This window comes from Entamoeba nuttalli, assembly GCF_000257125.1.
Source record: "Entamoeba nuttalli P19 unplaced genomic scaffold asmbl_8588, whole genome shotgun sequence".
NCBI lineage: Eukaryota > Evosea > Mastigamoebida > Endamoebidae > Entamoeba > Entamoeba nuttalli.
This window is the reverse complement of record NW_008579209.1, coordinates 10,450-28,548: the sequence shown is the minus strand read 5'-3', so window position 1 is coordinate 28,548 and position 18,099 is coordinate 10,450. Positions and strand designations below refer to the sequence as shown.

Below are 18,099 nucleotides of genomic sequence, written 5' to 3'. Positions count from 1 at the left end.
TTTAGATGCATTTTTCTTTGCTAATTTTTGTGCCTCTTTGTAGAAATGCTAGAAGAAGACGAAGTGACAGGACTAATCTTCCTTGAGACAGAAGTAATAGAGGCTAGTTCTATCAATACTTAATTCAATACTTATTACATTAATTTCTTTTTCTTTAATAACAGGAAAATACAACAAGACTAATTATTATTCTAATTCTTTCATTTTTTTTTTAAACCTTAAATGAGAACTTAAAAATATTTACTTCAAAAAACCCTTTATGTCACAGTCATACCGCTTCAAAATTGTTTTGTTAGGTCCTGCTTTTGTTGGTAAATCTGCCATTGCTTTTCGTTTTACTAAAAACACGTTTATTTCTGGATATGATCCAACTATTGAACAAACCTTTAACAAGACAATTGAATTTGACGATAAACAAATTTATTTATCTGTTTATGATACGGCTGGTTCAGTTTGTTTTGTAAAACTTTTTAATACTTAACCTTTACTTTAACTCATAATTAAGGAACAATTCAGAACACTACATGAACTTTATATTAAAGAAGGGGATGGGTTTGTTTTAGTTTATGCTGTGGATGACAATGATTCTTTTAATGGTATTAAGGGTATTTATAATGATATTGTCAATATTACTACTTCTATGAATGGTGGTGATGTGCCATTAACGTTACCACCAATACTTGTTGCTGGTAATAAGTGCGACCTTGATGACAAAGTTGTAAAAAATGAAGAGGTTCAAGAATTTTGTAATACTCATGGTTGTGATTTTCTAGAAACGTCAGCTAAACGTAATGAAAATATTAACGAAATCTTTTCATTATTAGCAAGACGGTTAGTTGAACAACAAGGAAATCTACAAAAGAAAAATAATTGTGTAATCTTATGATTTTCTTATTTGGTATGAAAACTTATTCTAAATAAAAGTTCATTCTTTTTTATTTTTCTCTTTCTTTTGTATTTTGACATCTTGACACATCATCATCTTAAAGTAACTAAAAGACACGTCTTTATAAAGAACTATTAAAAAGAATAACTTAATCATTATTAGCCTATGCAAAGAAATCTAGAACGTTGGCCACAAAATGTTGCTGGTCCTTATTATGTTGATAAAAAATGTATTGATTGTGGAAATTGTAGAAGACACGCCCCTAATAATTTTGGTCGAATCAATAGTGAAATTCATTCTTATGTGAAAAAACAGCCAACAACCCCAGAAGAGATAGAATCATGCAATAAAGCCATTCTGTGTTGTCCAGTCCATGCTATTCATAAACAAGAATAAACCAACTAAATTAATTAAAACAAACCAAAGAGGCATTGTTTTTTTATTAAATTAAATCCGTTTTTTCCATTCCAATGAATGGAGTTACTTTTCCTTCTTCTGTACGATGGATAAATTCAATAAAATGATCCCATTGACCATTTTTCTTAGCATATTCGCCTATTTCTTGTTCAATTTGTAGATATGACTGAGTACAGACAGAGCAAAATTGAGAATCTTTCTTTATGTTATAACGAATACATACATCGTCTATTCGTTCTTGCATTGTTACTATATAGTCCCATTTTACTCTTTTATCAGCATAACAAACAATGTCAATTTCTGTTAATTTCCCTGGAACTCTTATTGGGTTAACGTGTTGGGCAATTATTTGACAAATTGCTTCACTACACCCTAATTCTCTTGCAACATTAGCACCTGTTAATGGATGATCTTCTTTTGTAACCAAAGAACGTGTTTTAGTGATATCATGGAGTAAAGCTCCCATGATTAAATTTGTTTTGTTTACCTTACAAAGTGGTGAGACTAAGTCATAAATTTCAAGAGATAATTGCATTACTTTGTATGAATGAGAGTAAACATACAGACTTGTATTTGTTGTTCTAAGCATTTTTTTACATTCATTGATAATGTTTTGATTGTCTGTATCAATCAGGCTCATTTCTTTTTGAATAAATTGTAGTTTGAGTTTATTTTATCTAAATGTTTTATAACAGAGAACAAAGAGAAAGAGAGTAAAAGTTTTATTGCAAATCCAAGATAGAAAATTATAATTTAATAATATTTTTACAAATAAATATAGTAAAATAAAATTTTTAAAAATTGAAAAGGAAAAAGGAACTTCAAAAAATACTCAAAAAGATGAAATCAGCTTCTCAACTTTCATGTCTCCTTCTCAAAAAACGATTTGTTCCTAAAATGAAAGATATATTGGAAACAGAAGATCAAGTGTCACACAAAGATATTGTAGAGTATATTAAAAGTGGAGTAAAAGATGAAAAAATCTTAAAAGAAGTACCTAATGCTGAACAAAGTATTGTTGACGCACAAGTACTATCAGGAACTTTTACTCACACATGGCCACCAGTCACTTCAGAAGGTTGTTTGAAAGATACCATCATGTTTGTTTATATAAAAGTACAAATTGAAGGTGAAACTGCTATCGTTGCAAGAACTTATGGTGTTGATGTTAGCAAAGAAATTAAACATACGTATAACCAATTATTAAGATTAGAACAAACATTAGCAAGTAAATATAAGTCAGGAATAAAAGTTGATACTAAAGTAATTGAAGTAGCAGGATTAAGTCAACAAGTCGAGATTATTAAAGGAGAAGAAATATTAAAAGAAGGAAGTGTTATAATGATTCGAGTTTGGAGTGGTCAATTAATGATTTGTGATACATGTTATATTGGTAGTAAAGGACTTATTAATTTAACTAAATTTGTTGGTAGTAATAGTTCTAGTGTCTTCTTCTCATTTAAAGATGAAGAAGAACCAGCAGAAGTATTATCTAAATTCAGAGATAAGAAACAACAAGAAGATGAAGATGAATTAAAAGAATATGAACAACAAAGAAAAGAAACTATGAAAGAAGAACATAGACCAAAAGTAGAAACGTTAAAAAAAGAAAAAATTAAAGCAATATGTTATAATAACCAAAAAGAAATGCCTTCAAAAAATGCATTATATATTAATTCTGATGTAAAAAAATATGCTATTTTATTACCAATTAATGGTCAATTAGTTCCATTTCATGTTGCATATATTAAAAACATTACTACAAGAGAAGGATTTTTCCGTATTAATTTTAATGTTCCTAGAGAGACTGAAGAAGGAACAGTTTATGTAAAAGAATTATCATTTCATGTAAGAGACTCAGATAGAATTTCAAGAATAGAAAATGATTGGAAAGAAATGAAAAAAAAATGGAATGAAGAAGAGAAGATTAGAAATATAAGAGGAATGAAAGAAGAGAAATTGGTGTTAAGAAAAGAAAGTGTCCCAATACTTAGGTCAGTTTGCATTAATCCAGTATTAAAAGGAAAAAGAACTGAAGGTGTTCTTGAAGCACATATGAATGGATTTAGATTTGTTTCATCAGGTGGAAATGTAGAGCTAATGTATGATAATATTCAACACGCCTTTTTCCAAAATGGTGATACAGAAACAGTTATATTACTACATTTTCATATGGATCCACCAGTTATTATTCAAAACAGACCTATATCAGATATTCAATTTTATAATGAAATTATGGATATTTCACTTAATATTGATCGTGGAGATAGGTATTATAGCGAAGCAGAAGAAGCAAGAGAAGAAGAAAGAGAAAAAAGAATTCGTGCAAAATATAATCATTTATATGCTGAATTTTTAACAAAAGTCAAAGAAAAAGATATTCCTGTTAGTTTTGAAGTTCCTTTCAGAGAATTAAAGTTTGGAGGAACAATTAAAAGAAATACAGCTACTTTAGTTCCAACTGTTAAATGTCTTATTAATATTTCTGATGCTCCATACAAAGTCATTGAATTAGATACAATAGAAGTTGTAGTTTTTGAAAGATTATCAAGAAGTCTTACCTTAAAAAATTTTGATATGGTAGTAATTTTTAAAGACCATCATAAACCAGTATTACAAATTAGTTCAGTTTCAAAAACTGATTTAGATCATATCAAAAAATGGTTAAATAAATGTGAAATTAAAAGTTATGAAACAGTCCAGAGTTTAAATTGGATAAATATTATGGAAGCTGTTAATTCAGACCCAGTGGCTTTTGCTGAGAAAGGTTGGTCATTCTTAGATGCAGACAATACCAAGTCTGACAGTGAAGAGTCAGAAGAAGTTTTTGAACCTGATGAAGAATTAGAAAAAGAATTAGATGCAGAGGATGACCTTTCTACTGACCTTTCAAGTGAAGAAGAATCAAGTTCAAGTAGTGAAGAAGAGGACGATGATGGAGAAAGTTGGTCTGATCTAGAAAGAGAAGCTATTAAAGATGATCTTGTCAAAGACAGAGAAGAACATGAAATGATAGGTCGAGCTCAAATGATGAAACAACGCCAAAGAGTTCAACAAAGAAGACCATCACAACAACGAAGTACTACAATACAAAATTTCTTCAAGAAAACATCAACAACTCCAACAACCTCCTCTTCTAGTAATTCTAGATTACAGCCGATTAAAATTAATAAAGCATTTGTTCCTACAAAGAAACCAAGTAACTTAGGAGGGATAAAACGTCCATTCTCTAGTAATTATGCAGGAACAAAGAAACCTTAAATGAATGACATTTTTATTTTTTATTGTTTTTTCTTTTCGATTGTTTTTGATACTAATACATAACAGAACTTATTATTAAAGAAGAATTAAGAAATAAGATTAGTTGTGGAAGAAATGGATTGGATGGGATATTATATTCTTGGAATCGCTACCGCTATTGTTATTATCTTCTTAATAATTATGACATTTCTTACATGGTTCTTCGTGTCTCGTTGTTGGAAAAATAAATACACAGAAAGTGAAATACCAAATGATCCTTTTGCCGAAGTGAATTACACAGCAGTTCAAGAAGATGATGACTTACCATTAAATGCTAATGTTTGTTTTTATTTTAGTTATATATAACGATATTTAATAATAAAACTAATACTGTAGTAAATAAATTAAAGAAATTAGTTTTATTGTTTATTTTAAAAAAAAAATTAGGTTTTTAAAATTAAAGAAAATCTTTTTAAAAAACAAAGTCAGAAGAAATGTCATTGATAGACAAAATGAATAGTGACGAATATGAGATGGTGTTGATCACTTACCCACGTTCATACGACATATCAAAAATTAAACAATTGACCTATAACTCTAAAGGTAAAAAAAATACTGTAGTTCCTATGGAAAAGACTTCATACCAAAGCGTTATTCCATTAGTTAATAATAAGAAAAAGATGTCAGTTTCAAAACCATTTGTTGATGGACTTGAGGTTATTATTCCAGAAGAGTATGAAGACCAAGAAAAAGAAGAAGATATTGATTTCTTTCATTCAACAAAAGAGCCTAAATATCATTTTGTTGATTGGCGTAATATTACTGTTCAAAGTAAACCAGAATGGCTAACCCTATGTCGAAAATCTGAATCAAGTCTTAGCAAACAAAAAAAAGAAGCTAAACAAAAAGAAATTAAACAAAAGAAATTATCTAAAACAGAAACTAAGAAAGAAGCATTGAGTGAAAAAATTAAACGTAAGAATGCAAAGGTATCATCTTCTTCGTCTTCTTCTGACTCAGAATAAAAAGGCTATGTTTTATAAACAAAGACCTCTCTTTAAAGGAATGAATTGGAATTATTTTTATATGTCTATTTTCCACATCCTTCTGATTGTTATATTTTATATTATGAATCTTAAATGTGAAAAATAGTAAGTACAATTAATTTATTCTGAGTCAAGACTTGAGTTGAGGTAATACCTCGTTATATTCTTTTGGCCAAATTCTCCAGTTAGAATTGAATGGATTAAATTTTGTGCCTCTCCCACACGTTCTTTATCACAATTAAAGAATAAATAACCATATATCGTTCCATTTTTAATACAACACTCTCCAAATTCTACTACAGAAAGACGAAGTTGTTCTAATACATATTTCTTATTATCAGAAGCAACAGCAAGAGTAACAAGTTCTTTTTGATATTCTTTTTTATCTCGAGCTTGAAGAATAAATGGTGCTGAATAAAAAGGACCTCCAGGAAGGTCAAGGCATAGACATATTCTTGAGTGTTGATGATTTCTTGATGAAGAACAATATGACTTACAACAATTAAATGAGTATTTTTCTAACCCATCTTTTAGAGTAGAAGGTCCTATTTGAAGTTCATCATAATGATCAATTTCAACTAAAGCCCGATCAGGATGACAAATTGAGCATGATGGTATTATCTCTCTGTCAGTTTCTTTTACACATGTCATTGCAAAACAAGCCTTAATTATTTGTTGAGAAGAAAGGTGGTGGTATTCTCTCCAAGAAGTAGATAAAGTAATCGTTGTTGTAAAATTACGATGACGGTATATTGTTTGTGTTGAAATTGCTAATTGGGGTGGTTTTAAATCCGTTGGTACTTTAGTTGAAATGTGTAAGTATGGATACATTAGTAGAAAAATAAATAAACGATAATACCCTAATTATCGTATTTTCAGTTTCAAAATTGAGCATATCGAACGAAATTTGTTCTATTTTTGTTAGTGTCGTATTCTAAGATTTTTATTTTACTCAATATTTACTACTGTCGTCCATTCAAAAACAAGCATCATGGACAACATTCATGGTTGTTGAAAATGAAATTTCTTTCTTTCGTTTTTTGAAATTTCCTATTTGTATTACAAAAGTTAATAAAAAATTTTTAAAACTAAGATATGATATTTGTAGATAAGAGTATGTTTCAATTATTTTAACATTTCTCAATTTGACTCTTAATGTATTTTGTATTAACATAATTTTTATCTAAATCTAATGACCAGAACATAACACCTCCAAGTTTTTTCTTACATAGATAATCTGCCTTATATTTAAAGGTTTCTTTAGTATCAAAAGAGAACCATTGGTCATTTTTATATCCATACATTGTCTTTGATTTTGAATCAAATTTAATATTTTCTTGGGGAATCAAAGCATCTATTTCATATTTAGATAAATATCCATTTTCTCCTGTACAAGTCCCACTTTTACTAGCTCCAGTTGCAGCAGATCCCATTTCATGATCAGAACTTGATTTTAATGTCCAACCCCGTCCATAATGAGCCATTCCCAACATAATTTTAGTTGATGGAACTCCAGCATTTAAATAAGCTGTAACAGCGTCATCAACAGAAATTCCATCAGTGGCATATAATGCAGTATGAGATCCTGTAACTTCATCCCATGACCCGTGAAGATCATATGTCATTAAATTAATCCAATCTATGTATTGATGGAATTTACTTATTTCAATGTTTTTAATGTTCCATGGACCAGCAGGTGCGGCAATTGTCAACAATAATTTGGATTTTCCATTACCTGCTTCTTTGTCTATAGCCTCTCTGAATTCTTTTAATAATAATGTGAATGATTGTGTATCTACAGGCCTTCCTCCTTGGTCTTCATTTGCAGGATATTCCCAATCAATATCAATTCCATCAAGATTGTATTTTCTTGCAAAGCTCATTGCACTTTTAATGAATGTAGCACGAGTTGCTTGCTTTTCTGCCATTTGGCTGTAAAGGTGTTTTGTTGAATCATAAAAATTGAAATTCCATCCTCCAATTGAAGCAAGAACTTTGAGATTAGGATTTCTTGATTTCATTGCAACAATTTTTGGTATCATTTGGTCATCATTCCATTCATATTCCTTAACTGTATAGGTTGAATCAAAAACAACAAAAGCATAATTGATTACATCCACAATCGTTGGATCAATATTATCTGCTGTGTATTTACAAGTCCATCCATCAATTGAATTGAATCTATATTGTGCCCAATTAGTATAATAAGCAACTGTTTTCTTTGGGACACTAACTTCTGGCTCAGAAGATTCATGTTTAGATTCAGAAGAGTCTGGTTTAACTTCAGAAGATTCATGTTTAGATTCAGAAGAGTCTGGTTTAACTTCAGAAGATTCATGCTTAGATTCAGAAGAATCTGGTGACTTCTCAAAGAAATCACCTGGCTTTTTTTCACAATCAGGAAGGTCAAGGAAATTCCACACACAAGGGTTATATTGTGTTCTGCCACATTTACAAACAGTTTCTCCTAGGCATTTACCTGGTGTTCCTTCTGTTCTTCCATAACACCAAAGATAGTTTTTATTATCGATACAATAAAATCCGTTAGAAAGACCTTCACAGTTGTTAGCGTTTGCCATGTAAATAAGATAAATTAATGCCAGTAGTGACATCGGTGATTAATACTTTTTAATTTATTACAAAGTCCTTTTATATTAATCCCTTTTCACCAGAAGAAAAGAGATATGGTTATCATAATGATTATGATTCATTTCTTTTCATTTTAGAAATCAAGATATATTTATTAAAGAGTAATGACTTTCTTTTCATCATATTTAGTTATTTTTTATTTTAGATTTTTTTTTAAATTTAACTTGAAAATCATAACTTGAAATGACATGGCAAGAATACGTAGATGTTGAATTAATTGGTTCTGGGTATTGTAAAAGTGCTGTAATAATTGGGATGGATGGAACTGAAAATGCAGTTTCACTTCATTGCCATTTAGAAAAGAATGAAATTGCAAATTTAATATCATTGTTTGGTGATTCCAAGAAGAGGCAAACAGGAATGAAAATAAAACTTAAAGGGACAGGATGTATTATTCAATATGGAGGTGATAGAACAATCACTGCCATGTCAGAAAAAGAAGACGAAGGTTTTGTTATTGTAAAAACAAAACAAGTAATAATTGTTGCAACATATGGAGACTATATGAAAGAAGAACAATGCCTTTTGGTTGTTGAAAAATTAGCTGATTATCTAATTCAAAAAGGTTTTTAGATAAAAAAAATTTATTTAAGATAAAGAAAACATAATAAAAATAAAAGAGAAACGATGAATTAGAAGAGTTAGTACATATATCAATATAACTATCAAATTCTGATGAAATAAATTCTAAACCACTTTTATTTTTAGAATTAGTTAAAGAAGAAAGAGAACCAATGATAGAATGAAGTTTGTTAAGTTGCGATATAGTAAATACTGATGTTACTTTATTAATATCAATAGCATCAGTCAATGAACGAAGAGAGTGAAGAAGAGAATTAACATTACTTTCTTCTTTGAAATCACAAAAGTCTATTAAATTAATAAAATAAGTTATTACTAAAGAATTATATATTGAAGTTGGTATAAATTCAAATAAATAATTAAAAACCATTGATAAATAAGGAAATAAGTGAGGAATTTTAATTGAAAGTAATGAATTTAATAAAGAAGGTATTTCATTAATAACTTCATTTCTTTTAACAGAAAGAATTGAAATAATTAATTCAATGAAAACAATAGCACTATTTTCTGAATCTATTTTATTAATAAATGGAAGTAAATAAGGAAGTAGATTGATATGAATTGAAATTAAAGAGATATTAGAAATTAATAATTTTTGTAAAGTAATATTAGTGTTATATAATAAAACATTTATTATATCTTTGATTATTATTTTTATTTTCTCTTCATTAAAATGAAGAGTTTTTTGTTTGACTAGTTCAAGACGTAATTTATTAAGAAGAACCATATTATCATTATCATTATTTTTTGTAATATTTTCTATATCTCTTTCTAATTCTTCACTTTTTAAAGTACTTGATGGTAAAATACTTAAAAACTCTATGATTGATGAATACATGCTTCCATCTTTTTCAATGATAGAAGGTAAAAGTTCATTAATAGTATTTTGATGATAAATAATTGATGTACTATTTTTCCATTCATCCATTAAATAATTAATATAATTCATAACAATATTAGTATTTGGAGATTTTTCTAATAAGATATGAAATATGTTAATATATTCTGTTGAATTTTCTTTTAATTGTTTTGTTTTATTTAATAAAGTAATAACAATAATACAATCATTTTCTGTTGTAATAACTTGACTCCAGCTAAGTAATAATTGTATTTGTTGTTCATGAGATAAAGTTAAATATATTTTCTGAATAATTTCATTAATATCATGGTCTAATTCCTCTTTTTTGATGATAGACTCATTCTTTTGTATCTCTTTGATAATATCAGAATAATCTTCAAGTAATTTGAAATAATAACAACTTAATGAAATAATACTGTTCTTTATTTCTTCTTCATTGTCTTGAAAAAGAATACTATTATGATAATACTTGACCAACTCAATTATACTTATAACCATTTCATTGTTAAATTCTGTTTGTTTAAGTTTATGTTGAAAATCATCAAATAACACGTTTGCAACATTAATAAAACACTCAACTATTTTTATTTCATTAGGAATTTGTTCCCGTTCTTCAAAAGAGAATTTTGTTCCTGTCAACTCTCTTTGACAAATAATATGATTTAATCTTTTTAGAGGTTGAATAGCATTTTTATTCATACAGTCTTCTAATTGAGATGCTGGTAACACAATAAAATACAATAGATTTATTTCATTTTTTGGAAGAAGGTTTGAGTCAATTAAATTTTGATAATTATTAAGTACATATGAATAAAATAATGGTTGATCTTCTTTAATAAAAAGTTGGTTCAAAATAAACATTGCCATTTCCTCTGGTATTTCTTGAAATTCCTTTTCAGAAAAATATATAAGAAGATATATCAATCCATTACATTCAGTAATAAGATAAAATAATTCTTTTTGAATAATATTTCTTTGTTCTGTATTTTGGATAATTAATTGAATAAGAGATTTGACACTTATTTCAAGATCGAAAAAAGGACGAAGGGGTTTTAATTCAGACTGATCTAGTCCGATGTCAAGAATAGCTGCATAAATATATTTCATATACTCTTTTATTATTATATTCATATTTTCTATTTTAATATTTGGTAGTATTGAATCTATGATTAGTTTTAGTTTGTTAGTATTTCTTTTTGGGTTTATTTTTATAATAAATGTATTTTCCCCTATAAATTCTTCATCATCTTCTTCTACATGAATTTTTGTTAAATTTGGAATGACCCCCCATTGGATTACTGTCTCAACCATTTCGATAATATGTTTTTGTGTAAAAATTGGTATATCTTTCTCTTCTTCAGTTTTATTTTCATTTTTCTTAAAATCTGAGACAATTTGATTAAAAACAGTCACAATATTCTCAATAAAAACTTCCTTTACATCGTATTTTTGAATCATCTTTTGAATTCTTTGTTTTCTATCTTCTTCTTTTTCAATTTTGTTAGTTCTAAAATCGATAAATCTAATACAACTATCAGCAACAACTTCTTCAGGAATACGTGACTTATATGTTGGTTCCATTAAAATTTCAATTAACTTTTTTGTGCTATCTTCCATTAACAAAGGAAACTTACTCTAACTAAGTTCACTTAGAAGTTTTCTTCTTCATAAAAAACAAAAAAAAAAATAAACCTTTTTATAAAATGCTAGTAAATATGTTATTAAGAAGAACAATGAAATTTTAGGATTGAAATCCAACTTCCATAAAACGAAATAACTCCAAAACAAAACTTTTAAATTCAATGCTCCTTTTGTTAAATCAAATCGATATTTAATAAAAAAACCAATTTAATAAAATGAAGGAATAAATAGAACTTCTTGGGTTTCATGAAGTCAAAAAGTAAACCACTGACTTGAAAAGGAATGTAAATGTGTTTTGACTACAAAAGATAATTCAAAGCTGAAAAAGCAAGTGATAGAACTGCAAAACCACATTATTAATAGGATGTTGAATATAATATTCTTCCTTACTTTACTTTTCTCTGTTGTAAAAGCTGATTTATTTTCATTTGATGAATTTGATTTAATTGAAGAGCTTTCTTTTGGAAGTCATTTATATGACTCTTTTGAAGAAGAACAAGATGATGAAGCATTAGATGCTTTTATGACATTATTTGAGACAAATGATTTTCTGTTATCTGATACTCTAAAGGGAAAGCGATGGCGAAATGCTCGAGTAAAAGTGGCAAATAAGATTGATAAAACAAAAATGCGTGTATTAAAAAAAGCTCAGAATGCTGCTGCCAATGTTAGGGGTGCACTAACTGATGTCCTTGAAGAGTCAACATTGTGGATGGCTAAAAATGGAGATGCTGTGGCTGAAGTTTTGGAGAAAGTTGAAAATGTTGCAGGTGTAGCTAGTAAAACAGCTAATGTGGTTGGATTTGTTGCTACAGCTGTTACCCCAGTTTTCCCTCCTGCGGCAGGTGTTGCTGGTGCTGCATTAGCAGTTTCTCAAGTAGCTAAAGGAATTGAGTATGGAGCTAAAGGATTAGGAGTCTTAACAAAGACTGCAACTCAATTTTCAAAAGGATATCAAGTTACAGAAGGAACTACTAAAGAGAGACTAAAAGCTGGAGCAAAAGAAGGAGCTAGACAACTTCTAAAAGATGGAATAAGTATAGGCACAGAACATCTAACAGATGCGCTTTCTGACGCAGTAACAGGAAGTCTTTCAGAAACTATCTCTGGTGCTGTGGGTGCTAAGTTAGATGAGTCATCTTCTTTGAGTAAACTTTCACAAGCAACTAAAGATACAGTTTCAGAGAAAGTTGGAGAACTAGCCACATCTCCAATTACATCAGGTATTGAAAAAGGTACAGGAAAATTGGAAGGTGCTGCACATGCACTTGTTGATAAGGTGTTTGGAGAAAATAAGAATGTTACTGACTATGAAGTACATACTGTTAGAGAAATGATGAGTAGTGGAAAAACTGGAAGAGCTTTATTGAAAGGATATGATAAATTTAAAAACAGTGGGGCTGGTAAGGCATTAAGTAAATTAAAGAAAGGTGTTTCTAAAGTAGAATCAAAAATTGACTTAGCTAAAGATAAAGTTAAAGATGTTAGTGGATATAATAAATTAAAGAAAAAAGTTAATGCTGCTGTAGATAAACATGTAAGTCCAAGACTTGATAAAGCAGCAACTAAATTAATTGAAAAATTAAAGAAATCAAAAACAACTGCAAATGGCTCTAATGCAGGAAGTGCAACAAATAATCTAAACAATACTAGATCTAGTAGTGGAGGATCAACAAATATTGCTGGTGGTTTTAGTACTAATTCTCAGAGAAGAAATTCTGTTAGAAGACCAACTCTTACTAGAACTAGATCAACATCAAATGGTTTTGCTACTAAGAATTCCAGATCTTCAATGAGAAGTTCTTTAAGTTCTAGACAAAGATCTTTATCACTTAGAACCTCTCGTAACACACCATAACAAATTTAACGATCCCAAAAGAAGTAAGATAAATTTCTTTTTGGTTTTTTATAATTCATTCTTGAATTTTTTTAGAATTTTTTAGATTCGTTGTGATACAGATGAATCAAAAAATAATCTTGAAAATAAAAAATCTTAAAAATGAAATGGAAGTTAAATATCAACAAATCAAACATCTTAATAAAAAGTATTTAATTCAAATGATTATACTTGAAAAAGAAATTATTGTTGTTATACAATATAAAAACAGTAATGAATTAAATGGATTATCTTTATCTCAAAAAACAGTTGAACAACTACCAAGTACAACACAACTTTATGGAGATGTTTTAGATTCAGACTCTCAATCATTGTCACAATTATTTTCTATGAAATTAAAAAAGAGAGTGACAGTTTCATGTAATGTTACATTTGATATGTTTGATGATTCAAAAGCTTTTGTCTCTTCACAAATACTTCAATTTCTTTCTTGAGCACTTAAAGAACAATCATTTTGAGTTGATAAGTAGATGGTCTTAAATATTATTTTTGTTTTATTACGTTGTAGAAAAATTATTCTTTCATATATAAAACAACTTTGTTTTTCATTATTTATAAAAATATAGAAATAGCTTAAAGATAATACGTTAAAATTATTATATGTTTGGTTGTCAAAAAACATAAACATAATTTTAAGTAGTACTTAACTACAAAATAAAGACTCTTTGTTTTGACATAAAAAATTTTCATTTTTTGGTTGTTTTTATTTCTTTAATCCCTTCAAAAAAGTGTGTGAATTTACCTTAACACTAAGAAGTTTATAATAAATAATTTAGGATAAAAACTAGCAATATCATTACTTTTATTTGAATTATTTTTTGTTTAATAAGTCAATATGTTATATAAAACTATTAAATAAAGTTTTAAGTTATTTGTGGTTTGTAGATGAGTAGAAGTTATTCATGTCTCTCTTCTAGGAGAAGTTTAACTCATTGTCTCTAACTTTATTTTATAAGCACAAGAAATTGGGTTTATAACAAGTGTTTTTTTTATAATTTAAAGAAATATTTCAATGTTAATTTATTTATTATAATCAATTTAAATTTCAAGGTATTCAACAATGTAACTAAGTATAATAACTTTTTTTAGCTAAGGTTAGGATGTCGTGGGGAATATATAAATATTATATCGAGAGATTATTAGTACTGAAAAGACAGATCTAATAAAATATGAACTAAGAAAATTATAATTATGACAGACGATGGATTAACACCAGAACAAGAACAAGCAATTGAAAAATATTCAAAAATGTTGGAAACAATTAAATATAATACACAGAGTAATAGTAGTATAGAAGTAGAGTCACGTATAGGAATATTTGATAATGATCATAAATTTATTTCTGGAGTAAAGCAAGAAGAATTTTATATAGTATTGAATTATATGCAACAACTTAATTTAACACATAAAAAATCACATGAAATTGAAAAGATCTATCAAAAAGGAGAAAGAGGGAATTTGAGGTATGTAACTGGTAAAGATAGAGAATTTATTCGATTAGAATTAAAAGAAAAAAGTAAAACAGAAGAACTTCAACTTGGTAGTTCTTTTGATTATTCATTAAGAATTCAAGTATCAAGAGAAACTCTATTAAATTTAGAAGAATACAAAGAATTAGGGGATGCATATATTACACGTGAAAAGTCTAGGATAGAATTTGTATGGGTTCCAGAAATTGTTATTGATTTTACACATGTTTATCAAGTAGATGGAAAAAATAAAGGAAAAGAATCATTTGAAATAGAATTTGAATTTAAGTCAGAAGAAATAAAAAAAATACTTGATAATAGAGCAAGTGTCAGAAACATTATTAAAGAATATATGTATTGTGTAAATAGAATATATAACCTTCTTAAACGTTCCCATGGAAATTATTTTGGGGATATAGAACAAAAACAAGAACATAAATTAACTAATGTTTTAGGGAGATTAATTTGTGATTCAATTGAAGGTGCAGATGGAAGTGTTAATAATTTTCCAGGAGCAATGCCAGTTAATTTTGGAAGAACATCATTTGATATTATTCAAAAGAATGCTTATATTGTTAGTGAAAAAACTGATGGTGTTCGTCATTTTGTACTTGTTACAGAAAATAAAGTATATTTAGTTACAAGAAAAATGGAATTTTTTATAGTTGATTTTCCAGAAATGGTTAAAGCATATGGTGAGAATGGAGTAAGTTTATTTGATGGGGAAATTGTAAGGAATATAAGAACAGTAAGACCAGTTTTAATGTTATTTGATGCAATTATTGTTGACGGTATAAATATATCAAAAAAGAAATATTCAGAAAGGATTCAAAAAATTGAAGAAATAGTAGAAAGAGTTGATAATAATGAAATACAAGCAAAGAATAGACCATTTGATATTATTATTAAAAAATTTTATACAAAAGAAGAAATAAATTCTATCTTTCAATTAATTTGTTTTTCACATGAAATTGGGAGTTATATTATTCAAGACGACATCAGATGTCATAGATCTGATGGTATTATTTTTGCACCAGATATTGAATATAAACCATTTGCTAATAGTGGATTATTTAAATGGAAATATATGACACATTGGACAATTGATTATGGAATAACTACTTCAAAAAATGGAGATGATACCTTTTATTGTAGTGATGGAAGAAAAGAGGTATTATTAAGAAAAGTTAATTTTAGTAAAGAAGATTTAAAACATTTTGAAGATGATAAAGCTATTTATCGATGGAATGGAAGTGGAGTTGTTGAAACTTCTTTAGATGTTTGGAGTGGACAATGGAAATATCATATTTATAGATATGATAAACCAAAACCAAATAATATTTCAGTATGTATTGATACATTAGAAGCAATGGCTTGTAATATTTCTAGAGAAGAGTTAATTTATAGATGTTCAGTAAAACCAGAAGAAGACCAATGGGAAACAGCATATAAAGAACAACTTTATATTGAGAAAAAGAAATTATTTGAAGCATATACACGACCTAAATAAAGTAATACAAATAATTAAGAGTTATTGTTATTATGAGGTTTTAATAAGAACCTCATTTTTAAATAATTTCATAATTCTAACTATAGATTTTTAGAAACATTTTTAATAAAAGTCATAAAAAAGAAATTAGTTATACAAAAAGTTGTGTTGACCAATCTTCAAAATATGCAAAAATATCATTCTAATATGAAAATAAATTATTATTTATTTATTTTATTTGTATTATTTACAAAAAGTAGGCTAGTTAATGAGTCAGAATTTTATTTAGAAAGTAAGTGTGGAGATGGATTATGGGATCAATTTAGTGAAGAATGTGATGGAGGAATTGGATGTAATTCAAAATGTATTTGTGAAGAAGGATATTTATCAGATGGGAAAGGGAAATGTATTATGTCATGTGTTTATGGAAAAGCATGTTTAAGTGGGTGTAATAAACCAGATATTTGTGACCATTGTGATACGAATCTTGGATATAAAGAGGATTGTAGTGGATGTGAAGATGAATTTATGTATTTTGGAAAAAAACAATGTGGAAAATATAATGATAAAAATATTGAATCATGTAGTGAATTTTTTCAAAGAATGGAGCTTCAAAATATTTCTTCGTTTTCATTTATTTTAAATGGAAAAAATAAGAATACTGAAAATGGTAAGAAAAATGTTATCCATCACCTTCAAAATGTAAAATTAGAATATAGTTCTTGTTCTTATAATGTTGAAGAAAATAAACCATATACTTATGGTATTTGGATTAAAGTTTTATCAACAATTAATGAATGGGTTCTTGTTGAAATTGATAAAAAATATCATAAACAAGATAATGAGGTGATAAATTTTATTCAAACTGAAAAAGGTAATAAATTCGCTTTTTCTTCACAATATACATGTGAAAATGTAAATTCTCTCATTCATTTTGCTGGATGTATATCAATGAATGAAGGAATAAATGATAATATTCATTCTCCAAGATTAAGTTTATTATTAAATGAAAATATTCCACAATACCTTTTTCTTCATTCAAAATATGCTTCATCTATATTACCTGATATTTCAATATATTTTAGTCAATTAGTTCATATTTGTTCATCAGTATATCAAAATATAAATTGGAATGGATTATCTAAATCAAATATAACTATACCACTTGATATGAAATATTCTTTGTTATCACAATCAATTTGTAGACAAGATAAAATTCAAGGATTTTGGTTTAGAATAGATGGCATCGATCAAACAATTGAAATTTTTACTTGTAATTCAAAACAACGTAACATTATTTTTGATATTATTTCTATTAATTCAACAAAATATAATATTGATGATACTTCTGATATTAGTTTTATTGATTGTAATTCAAATGAATTTAAATGTATGAAAACAGTAAGTAATGGTTGTCATAATAATTCTGGTTCTGCAAGAGCTATTGTTACATTAAGTCATAATGAAACTTATTTGTTATTTGTTGGTTCTTATGACACATCATTTTCAACAATAAATTTAACAATAAAAATGACATGTCCAGGAAATTGTGAATATGGTATATGTTCAGATTATTCTGGAGGGTGTGAATGTTTAGATAATTATGTATCAATTAATGGAGCTTGTACATTATGTGGAAATGGAAAATTAGATTATGGTGAAGATTGTGATTTTTCAGTTGAAGGATATGTAGACAGTCAATGTACTTCAGCTTGTAATTGTGTATATGGTTCTGAACCTGTTAATATAAATGGTATAATAAAATGTGCTGTTCCAACATGTGGTAATGGGAAAATAGATGCTTATGAAGAATGTGATGGAGGATATGGATGTGATCATTGTGTTTGTGTAAATGGAACAAAAAAATATGCTAAAGGAAGAATTGATTGTATTTTAGAAACATGTGGAAATAAAAAATGGGATA

The 18,099-nt window shown here is 27.6% G+C and overlaps 12 protein-coding genes across 12 annotated transcripts in view; 8 read left to right on the top strand and 4 right to left on the bottom strand.

The window, feature by feature from the left end:
* Positions 1–362: 362 nt before the first annotated feature.
* On the top strand, positions 363–886 carry ENU1_187530 (Ras family GTPase; the record flags this gene model as incomplete). The annotated part of the gene is made up of 2 exons (XM_008861698.1): positions 363–451; positions 517–886. The coding sequence occupies 2 exons, from the start codon at positions 363–365 to the stop codon at positions 884–886; spliced, it is 459 nt and encodes a 152-aa protein (XP_008859920.1).
* Positions 887–1,328: 442 nt separating this feature from the next.
* On the bottom strand, positions 1,329–1,943 carry ENU1_187520 (hypothetical protein; the record flags this gene model as incomplete). Its single annotated transcript, XM_008861697.1, has 1 exon — positions 1,329–1,943. The coding sequence occupies one exon, from the start codon at positions 1,941–1,943 to the stop codon at positions 1,329–1,331; it is 615 nt and encodes a 204-aa protein (XP_008859919.1).
* A 200-nt stretch (positions 1,944–2,143) lies between these two features.
* ENU1_187510 (chromatin-specific transcription elongation factor, putative) lies at positions 2,144–4,564 on the top strand (the record flags this gene model as incomplete). The annotated part of the gene is made up of 1 exon (XM_008861696.1): positions 2,144–4,564. The coding sequence occupies one exon, from the start codon at positions 2,144–2,146 to the stop codon at positions 4,562–4,564; it is 2,421 nt and encodes an 806-aa protein (XP_008859918.1).
* A 473-nt stretch (positions 4,565–5,037) lies between these two features.
* ENU1_187500 (hypothetical protein) lies at positions 5,038–5,568 on the top strand (the record flags this gene model as incomplete). Its single annotated transcript, XM_008861695.1, has 1 exon — positions 5,038–5,568. One exon carries the CDS (start codon positions 5,038–5,040, stop codon positions 5,566–5,568), a length of 531 nt encoding a protein of 176 aa, XP_008859917.1.
* Positions 5,569–5,709: 141 nt separating this feature from the next.
* Positions 5,710–6,420, bottom strand: ENU1_187490 (hypothetical protein; the record flags this gene model as incomplete). Its single annotated transcript, XM_008861694.1, has 1 exon — positions 5,710–6,420. The coding sequence occupies one exon, from the start codon at positions 6,418–6,420 to the stop codon at positions 5,710–5,712; it is 711 nt and encodes a 236-aa protein (XP_008859916.1).
* Positions 6,421–6,719: 299 nt separating this feature from the next.
* Positions 6,720–8,201, bottom strand: ENU1_187480 (chitinase, putative; the record flags this gene model as incomplete). The annotated part of the gene is made up of 1 exon (XM_008861693.1): positions 6,720–8,201. The coding sequence occupies one exon, from the start codon at positions 8,199–8,201 to the stop codon at positions 6,720–6,722; it is 1,482 nt and encodes a 493-aa protein (XP_008859915.1).
* A 220-nt stretch (positions 8,202–8,421) lies between these two features.
* ENU1_187470 (profilin, putative) lies at positions 8,422–8,811 on the top strand (the record flags this gene model as incomplete). The annotated part of the gene is made up of 1 exon (XM_008861692.1): positions 8,422–8,811. One exon carries the CDS (start codon positions 8,422–8,424, stop codon positions 8,809–8,811), a length of 390 nt encoding a protein of 129 aa, XP_008859914.1.
* A 92-nt stretch (positions 8,812–8,903) lies between these two features.
* ENU1_187460 (hypothetical protein) lies at positions 8,904–11,260 on the bottom strand (the record flags this gene model as incomplete). Its single annotated transcript, XM_008861691.1, has 2 exons — positions 8,904–8,933; positions 9,023–11,260. 2 exons carry the CDS (start codon positions 11,258–11,260, stop codon positions 8,904–8,906), a joined length of 2,268 nt encoding a protein of 755 aa, XP_008859913.1.
* Positions 11,261–11,684: 424 nt separating this feature from the next.
* On the top strand, positions 11,685–13,178 carry ENU1_187450 (hypothetical protein; the record flags this gene model as incomplete). Its single annotated transcript, XM_008861690.1, has 1 exon — positions 11,685–13,178. The coding sequence occupies one exon, from the start codon at positions 11,685–11,687 to the stop codon at positions 13,176–13,178; it is 1,494 nt and encodes a 497-aa protein (XP_008859912.1).
* A 146-nt stretch (positions 13,179–13,324) lies between these two features.
* Positions 13,325–13,651, top strand: ENU1_187440 (hypothetical protein; the record flags this gene model as incomplete). The annotated part of the gene is made up of 1 exon (XM_008861689.1): positions 13,325–13,651. One exon carries the CDS (start codon positions 13,325–13,327, stop codon positions 13,649–13,651), a length of 327 nt encoding a protein of 108 aa, XP_008859911.1.
* Positions 13,652–14,408: 757 nt separating this feature from the next.
* On the top strand, positions 14,409–16,196 carry ENU1_187430 (mRNA capping enzyme, beta chain protein; the record flags this gene model as incomplete). Its single annotated transcript, XM_008861688.1, has 1 exon — positions 14,409–16,196. One exon carries the CDS (start codon positions 14,409–14,411, stop codon positions 16,194–16,196), a length of 1,788 nt encoding a protein of 595 aa, XP_008859910.1.
* A 165-nt stretch (positions 16,197–16,361) lies between these two features.
* Positions 16,362–18,099, top strand: part of ENU1_187420 (protein tyrosine kinase domain containing protein) — a gene marked incomplete at both ends in the record, with an annotated part of 1,830 nt that continues 92 nt past the window's right edge. Inside the window, one exon of the mRNA XM_008861687.1 lies at positions 16,362–18,099. This exon is cut by the window's right edge and continues 92 nt beyond it. Coding sequence (XP_008859909.1) covers positions 16,362–18,099 — 1,738 coding nt within the window.